The sequence below is a fragment of the Fistularia commersonii genome, chromosome 3 (genome assembly GCF_037954325.1).
Source record: "Fistularia commersonii isolate RoL2024-O1a breed Wild chromosome 3, RoL_Fcom_v1.0, whole genome shotgun sequence".
Classification (NCBI taxonomy): Eukaryota; Metazoa; Chordata; class Actinopteri; order Syngnathiformes; family Fistulariidae; genus Fistularia; species Fistularia commersonii.
Window position 1 is genome coordinate 23,790,277 of NC_141286.1, and position 8,694 is coordinate 23,798,970.

Consider the following 8,694-nt stretch of genomic DNA (forward strand, 5'->3'; position numbering starts at 1 on the left):
TTGGCTGGCCTCGGAACGCGCACCTGACAGAGGATCTTCCACCCCTCCATCCCTCCATCCCTCCATCCCTCCCTTCATCCTTCCACCCCTCCATCCCCCCGCTGCGCCGGTTCTAAGGAGCTCGGCGGGCACCGGTGATGTCGCTGCGTCCTTCAGACAGGGAGAAGCAGCTGATGATTCGGAACAAACATGAGGACTTAAATGATGCCCTGCAGGCTTTTGAGGAGCAGAGGAGCGGCTAATCATCCCCTCCCGCGTTTGTGTTTCCTCCGCAGCCGCCCGGAGGAGGAGGAGCGGCGGCCTGGAGGACCAGGGAGGAGGCGAGGAGGAGCGGCGGTGCGATCCACGCACTGCTCCAGCACGACCAGGCGAGGCGATGGTGCGCGAAAGAAGGCCAAAGGCACTTATGTAGTGTATATTGGTTCAACACACTCACACACACTCACACACACACACACACGTTCCCATTGAGACAAAAGACCCGTGTTGTGGTGTTTTGAGTCACCAGAAGTCATATTAGGTATCTCACAGAATAGAAACCTAAAAATACACACACACACAAACACACACACACACACACACACACACACAAACACACAAACACACACACAAGCACACACACACACACACACACACACACAAGCACACACACAAGCACACACACACACACATGCGTCTTCTCTTTTGTCACCAGAAATCACATTAAGTGCCCCACAGAACAGAAAACTTCATTGTTGTATTACATGGCAAATGTTATAACACACCCATAAACACACACACACACGCGCGCGCGCGCGCACTTCTACTCTAAGTGAACGGTTTTCATTGAGAAAACGATCAGCAGCCGCTTTCAGTAACATCCTCTAGAGAGCGCTGTTGTGTAACTCCTCAACTAAAGCCAGAGCTCAGTGTGTGCGTGTGTGTGTGCGTGTGTGTATGTGTGTGTGCGTGTGTGTGTGTATGTGTGTGTGTATGTTCGCGTGTCCCAAACCATTATATACAAGTTCACAGGTATATATATTTCGTTTGCAATCAATCAGATAACACACACACAAGCTGGTAACAAGAACTGCAATCATCGAAAGGACCAGATCAACGACGCGGAAATGTGTGTGCGTGTTCATTTATGTGTGTAACTTCATAATAATGTGTAAATGAGACGCAGTGGAGGAACCGCGCCCCCAACTCACGTTCAACCATTACAAATTCCTTGATACGTCTCTCAATAACTGAGAATGCGAGCGACTGTGTGTGTGTGTGTGTGTGTGTGTGTGTGTGTGTGTGTGTGTGTGTGTGTGTGTGTGTGTGTGTGTGTGTGTGTGTGTGTGTGCTTGCGGGCGGGTCTTTCCCTGTTCGACTGGTCTGACGGGTCGAGACGCTTCTCTTGTTCCAACCTGACGATATTTGGCGTCTGAAGGCGCGCACACACCCCACACATACACATATGCACGAATACACACACACTTACACTCACACTCACACACACACACAAACACACACATACACACACGAATTTACGCAGACGCAGAAAGAGATTCAACGAAATATAATATTTTAAAGAAGCGGGTTTCAGTATCATTCTGTGTGTGTGTGTGTGTGTGTGTGTGTGTGTGTGTGTGTCGGTCGAGAGGACAAGCCGAGACGCGTCAGGCGGGCGCTCGAAGAATGTTACCTGTGCGGAAAGAGCGTCTGTGATTGGCTGAGCTCCCTGTCAATCCAGCCGAAGGGGCGGGGCTACGCGCTCCGAGGCGCACCGGAGCGCCGCCCGTTCGAACCGACGGTCTCACTTCCAGCCAGTCCGCCGGGGCACCGAGGAATTATCATCCTCAGGATCATGGATCGCTGGATCTCCTTCGCGGCCCTCCTCTGCCTCTGTGAGTCCCACCGTTTCTCTAATCGATTTTCAGGATTAGTTGATTTTCTGTTGTTTTTTTTTCACCCGGAACTGGAGTTGCACCACACCCTTCTGAGCTCCATCAACTCGGCCCCTCATAGTATTCTTCTTCTTATATTATTTTTTATTCGCAAAACTTGTAGGCTGGGAATGTTCTCTGTTGATGTTTTTTACCGTTCTGACCCGAAATGAGAAGAACAGGTCTGCGAAGGGAAAATGTTCTCCACCTCTGGAGCGCGGTCGCACCTTTCTCAAGATAGCATTCACCCATTCACACAGGATTCACACGCTAGGCCAAGCGGTCTTGGACCTGCAGACAGGAGGAGCCCGAAATCAAACCGCCAACTCTCCGGCAGATTCGCTGAGCTGCAGAAGACCTCCATTGTTCTGTTGATGTTTGATGGTTTTTGTGGTTCGAAATTGTCGAGTGGTAGAAGCGACGGCATGCGCCTCGCAGCTTCTGGAGATGACGTTCTCGCACACATTCTGTCCGAAAAATGTGAATAAATGCGTTCTCAGTAGAGTGTGTGTGTTTACAAACAGTGGCGTGTGGCGTTGAAGCACTGGAGGTGACGATACCGCAGAAGTTATATGAGTTCGCCAGAGGGGACAACATCACGCTGCCCTGCAGATTCAAGTCCAAATTGGCAAAACCTGTAGGCCCAGTCATCACGTGGAACATTGAAGGATCAGAACCCAATGCTAAAGATGTAGGTTTGTCCACCTGTCCGTCCGTCCATCCACCCCTCCTCCCTGTATAACATGCTTTCGTTTCCCGTCAGACGGTGATCCTCACCTACTACGGGAGTCGGGACATCCTTGACATCAAGCAAATTTACGAAGGCAGAGTATCCCTGGACATGGACCTCGCGACCGGAAAGGCCGACCTGAAGCTGACCTCCATCACGCTGGCCGACAACAAGGTGTTTCAGTGTCGCCTCCAGATCCCAATGGACGACGAGGGCAAGCCGGCCGCCACGACGCGTGTGGTGGTTCTAGGTAACGCCTCCTTTATGGGTTTTTTTTTTTTGGGAGTGTCGTTTTCTCCATCCCAAAACATGTATCATTGGAGATAATGGCTCCCTGGATCTACATGTCTGCTCTTGAAATAAATAAGTCATAATTAAGTCACTATCGGACCTTTTAAGTCACTGTTCATGTCGATCTAATAGCATCTTGCCGCTACATTGCAATGCATCCACATCAATGTGATTTTCAACAGGTGGGATTGAGAAAAACAAATAATCCCTAAATGTCCAGGAAGTGGCAAGTTGATGCAGACAGAAGGCTGTTACAAGAAAGATGGGAGTGCATGTGTAACATTTTGGATTTGAATGAGTAAAAAGTTCAGATTTATTTAACATTAAGGAGTAGTTACATTCATTTTACATTACATTTGGTTACATGTAGTTATATTAATGCTGTTACAGTTACATGTGGCCTTTTGAGGGCAACATTACACTGATGTGGCCGTCGGTGAAAATGATTTAATGGTTGTAAGTAATCTAGGCGTCAGAATGAATGAATGCAAGACAGTGTGTTTTCTATCATATTCCCCTAATGTGGATGACTTTGAAAGATCATCCAAGATCCTGCGGGTTTATTAACGTCTGCCCTCGCAGCAACAACTCATTACCTCTTTATTTCAAGTGGCTCCGTCGACGCCGATCTGCAAGATGGATGGGAAAGCACAGTACGGACAGGACATCACCCTGACCTGCCATTCTGAAGAGGGCTCGCCGCAGCCCGAGTACACCTGGGAGAGTCGGGACGTCCAAAATGCCACTCGTGAGAAAATCCCAGGAAGCATTGTCGGTAAGTAGAGGCGGCACTCGTTCTCAGCGGTTTGTACCTTGTGCGTTGGTTTCAACCGGCGGTCTTCTGGATGTATTATACACATTACAAGCTTTTTCTGTCCTCATAATCAAAACATTATCACATTGCGATGAAACCTGTGGTTCAGACCGCAAACGGTCACGGAACTCCAGCGGCCATGTTGGGCAGGCTTTGTTTTACATGTCAGGTTGGTCGGTTCCACATGGAAGTGCCTAAAAAGGTAAACGCTCTTTCTCGCTCTTTCAGACAAGGGGGTCCTGCAACTGTTCAACATCTCCATAGAAACCTCGGGCTACTTCACCTGCACCTCCAAGAACAAGATCCGCTCCGCCACTTGCAGCATCACCCTCTCCGTCATGCCTCGTGAGAAACCTTCGCTGCCGCACCGTGACTTCCTGGAACACTCCGGGTTTCATTCCAACACGCTGTCTTTGGGTCTCTCCTAGCTTCCATGAACATGGGAGCCATTGGAGGAATCGCCGCTGCAGTTGTAGGCGGTTTGATCCTTCTGGCCATCATCATCTGCTGCTGCCAACGGCAGAAGAAGAAGAGAGAGGCGGAAGAATACGCCATGGGGTAACTGTTCTGTTCTTCACTACCGCTTGGAGTAGTTGGAAGTCAGCGCTAACCGACAGTTATCGTTAGCGCCAATACAACAACGCCCAATGTTTGCGATTTACCGTTCCCCGCTCGCTGGTTCTGTTGATTTCCAGAGCTCGAGAGGAGTTCCACGACGACGATGACGAGAATCGACGTGTTGACAGGAAGGTTGATCGCGACGAATCCAGCGTGAGGGATCCGGCCGACGGCCGAGACCACTACGAAGACCGGCGTGAAAGAGACCACAGCCCCCGCAGAGATTACAACGACCGCCGTAGCGACTACGACGACCGCCGCAGCGACTACGACGACCGCCGCAGCGACTACGACGACCGCCGCAGCGACTACAACGACCGCCGTAGCGACTACGACGACCGCCGCAGCGACTACAACGACCGCCGCAGCGACTACAACGATGACCAACGAAGCGACTACACCGACAGACGGGAAAAGTACAACGACCGCCACGAGCGCTACGAAGACGACCGTCGCCGTGACGATGACCGGCACAGAGACCGCCGCTACGAAGACGACGACCGCTACGACGAGCCGTATGATGATCGTGACAAACCGCCCGCGCGATCCAGGAGAGACTACGACGACTAAGACCTCTCAACCGTCCGAGCCATACCTCCCATCCTAACCCCTTCTGCCATCCAAGGTTACCAATTACAGCTTTCCGATTGGCTCCCATGATTTCATTTGATCATCACGGCGACATCATTGATTTAAAAACCAAAGCTATCCTGGACATTTTATTGTCAAGCTGCTGGAATTCAAACTGACTTTCAACAAATTGACCACTTCTTAGATATTGATAGTAAATAACAAAAGCTGCGGGACTTTCCTCCTGATTCTATCGGGCTCAACCGTCCCCTCCGATATTCTGAGGCAAGTAATCGGGAGCTTCTTCGCCCTGCGAGGCCTTTGACGCCGGTGTTGGCAACAAGGCGGTTAAAAAGAAGCCACTGATGGTTCGGAGGGTCCTTCGGTCTGCAACGCTCCGATTCGAGTGAACCGGAGAGCGAATGTTGTATGTTTCTGTATAATGTCCAAATGAGAGCTCGAATTATTTGATGTCTCTAAAAGCGGCCCTGTGATGGACTGGGGATCAGCTCACTTTGAACCCGACTCTCGTCCAATCACAGCAGGGATAGGAGATGCCTGTGTGCAGGAAAAGAGGTATAGATAATGAATGAATGAATGAATGAATGAATGAATGAATGAATGACAATACGAGTTGTCATGTTTTTTTCGCTCATGCATTTGATGGATAGATTGATGTTTATACGCGGTGATTTTGGGCAAACATGGAGCACAAAACGAAAAAGATATACAAACTAATACTCAATAAACAGTTTAAATCTCAAGACGCTCCAGCTATTAGTGGAAGATGAGTGTAAATACATTCATAAGCATTAGATACTCGATCACTTCATATTCATTACACAGATTAAAACTCACTGTTTATAAGGAAAGTGAAGTAGAAGATAAATGTGAAATTTAATAATTTGCAAACTACTTCACACACACACACACACACACACACACTCTGGTTTCTGTGTACATCAAATGGGATGTTTCACTGTAATATGATTGTTAAATTTTTCTTTGACAAGTGTAACTTCTACAACTTTGTGGTGTGATGAGCGGAAGTATGCAAGAAAGGCTTGACAGAAGTGGTGTGTGTATGTGTGTGTGTGTGTGTATGTGTGTTTTGGAAAATTTAATAAAAACTACGCAAAAATCCTTGAATCGGGCTAAATTGCAGTGAAGGCCACACTGTAGCAGTAAGGTTAAGGGGGTGAAGGGTCTTCTGAAGTGATGTAAACATGACTGTGAGTGTGTGTGTGTATGTGTGTGTGTGTGTGTGTGTGTGTGTGTGTGTGTGCGCGTCTGCAAACGGGTCCCTGTCCAACCTGTCTAACGGGTCTACATGCTTCTCCAGTTCTAACCTGATGGTCATTTTGGCGGGCACACACATACACACACACACACACACACACACACACACACACACACACACACACACATTTCATTTGCGGAGAGAATGTCAACTAAATATCTGCGTTTACAGAAGCGGGTTTCACTTTCCCTTCAGATGTGTACGTGTGTGTTTCTGTGTGTCGGTTGAGAGGACAAGCCGAGACACGTGGGGTTGCGCATGAAGAATGGTACTTGTGCAGAAGGAGCGTCTGTGATTGGCTGAGCTCCCTGTCAATCCCACCAGAGGGGCGGGGCAATGCACCGAACCGCACCGGACCGACGTCCGTTCGAATCGACGGTCTCACTTCCGTCTGCCGGGACACTTATCATCCTCAAGGTCATGGATCACTGGATCTTCTTCGCGGCCCTCCTCAGCCTTTGTGAGTCCCACCGTTTCCCCTCATCGATTTTCAGGAGTAATTTATTTTCTGTTATTTTTTTACATCACCCAGAAGTTGCACCTCATCCGTCTGAGCTGCATCAGCTCGGCTCCTCACAGATCCAAGGAGAGTATCTTCTCGCTGATCCTAAAAGTTATATTCTTTTTAATTTGCAAACATGGAGGCTAAGAAGCTCTCACACATCTTCCATCCGGAAAGTATGGATGAATACAATTTAATGCATAGGTTTTTTTATCCCAATCGCAGACTTAAAACTGGGCATCAGAAGAGAATCTTAAGAGTCGTAGCGGAGTCTTGGCGGAGTTGCAGCACGCTCCTGTCATCTCGGCCGTTAGCTGTAAGCTGTTAATCTTAAATCTTAGCAGAGTCGTAGCTCAGTCTTTTCCTAGTCATAGGCCTGACGACAATATCAAACATGTTTGGTATTATCGCAAGTCTGAGCGTTTTCTCGGCGAACTCGCCTTGTCTCGTCAACCGGACTTGAATTTCTTCACTTGAAGACGTTTCCCCCCTCAACCGAGAGGCGAGGGGTCCCGACTCACGTCTTCAAGAGAAGAAATTCAAGTCCAGTTTGATCCTTCTGGTCGTCATCATCTGTTGATACAAACGCCAGAAGAAGAAGAGAGAGGAGGAAGAATGCGCCGTGGGGTAACTGTTCTGTTCTTCCCTTCCTCTTGTCGCAGTTTGAAAATGCCACCGACAGTCCAAATATGATGATCAAACCGCCAGCACCATCCAGGACATCCTTATCCGGACCCCCCGTCCTCCAAGACAGCTCTCCGATTGGCTCCGATGATTTTATTTCGTTCCTGCTGAGGCACACAGCGACAGAATTGATTCAAAACCAAAGCTATTCAGGACATTTTATCGTCAAGGTGCTGGATTTCAAACTCTGACTTACAACAAGGCGACCCCTCCGGGCTAACCCATCCCCTCAAATTCCAAGTAGGTAGTTATTGCCCCTTGTGGGGTCTTTAACCCAAGGCGGCTTAGAAGACAGTTGGTTCAGAAGGTCCTTGAGTCATTAATGCTCCCAAACCGGGTCAGATTCCCCGCTTTAGACGCCTTTATTATCCGGGAAAAATATAATGATGAACATGTAAAACACAGATGAGCCAGTCAAGTATCGATAAAGTGAGAAGAGGTCACGCAGCTGCAAAGTCATGGGGAAGCAGGAAACGCCCCGGTGCCCCGACGTGAGCGCAGCTCGCCCGTCTGGGTGCTTTAGATTGTATTAGTCGAGCCACTTCTGCAAAGAAACAGATTAAAACCCACTGTCTCTCTCGTCTCTCGTCTATTCCTCTTTGTTTTTTTGCGGCAGGCGAAGCCCGTCGGACCTCATTAGAGACGCTCCCTCCGAAAGCCACCGTGACGTTTTTTGTTATCTCCACGGCGGCAGGAAGCTCAGAGGAAAACACCACCTGCGCTAACAATTAGCTTCAGTCACGATGATTTCTCCTGTTACTTTTAATTTTCTTCCAAGGTGAGGTGGTGGCAGAGTGAGGGGTCAGCTTGGTGCTGGCTTTTTCGACGACCTCCAACACTTCGCCACTTGTTATCGCGCCGTTCAGATGCGATCCGCAACTTTTCATTTTCGCTCGCTCGGATCCCCGGAGCCGCCCCCCGTGTCGCACACAGTTCGAGCCACTCATCAAGATATCACAGGAGTCTTTGGAAACCATTAAATTGCCTCCTGTTCATGGTGGCGACGCCGCCTAAGACACATCGATGAAAGTCCAATCCATGAATGTTCGGAAGACATAGCGAATCCATTAGGCTTCTCAAGCAGCTGTCTTGGTTGGTACACATGAAAAGGTGTATTGTTATGTTGTACGGTGAGTATAGTTGAAGTCCAGGTGAATAACAATGGATTCATCTACAGATGTGATTCACCACCTGAGTTTTTGTGGTTTGGGCCCGATGCGACGTCCTAAAAAGGGGGGGAATGTATCTCCGCGACCGGTTTGGTCGCATTCT

The 8,694-nt window shown here is 48.9% G+C and overlaps 1 protein-coding gene across 1 annotated transcript; it reads left to right on the forward strand.

Annotated features, from left to right (window-relative positions):
• The first annotated feature begins 1,727 nt into the window (after positions 1 to 1,727).
• Positions 1,728 to 5,700, forward strand: LOC147235928 (cell surface A33 antigen-like). The gene is made up of 7 exons (XM_086144301.1): positions 1,728 to 1,874; positions 2,438 to 2,604; positions 2,677 to 2,893; positions 3,545 to 3,709; positions 3,977 to 4,093; positions 4,177 to 4,306; positions 4,444 to 5,700. The coding sequence occupies exons 1-7, from the start codon at positions 1,835 to 1,837 to the stop codon at positions 4,934 to 4,936; spliced, it is 1,329 nt and encodes a 442-aa protein (XP_086000427.1). The 5' UTR covers positions 1,728 to 1,834; the 3' UTR covers positions 4,937 to 5,700.
• Positions 5,701 to 8,694: the final 2,994 nt, after the last annotated feature.

Coding starts and splice junctions, on each gene's coding strand:
- LOC147235928 (XM_086144301.1), top strand. CDS start 1,835: ATGGATCGCTGGATCTCCTTCGCGGCCCTCCTCTGCCTCT. Junction 4,094..4,176: donor CACCCTCTCCGTCATGCCTC/GTGAGAAACCTT, acceptor GGTCTCTCCTAG/CTTCCATGAACATGGGAGCC. Junction 4,307..4,443: donor GCGGAAGAATACGCCATGGG/GTAACTGTTCTG, acceptor GTTGATTTCCAG/AGCTCGAGAGGAGTTCCACG.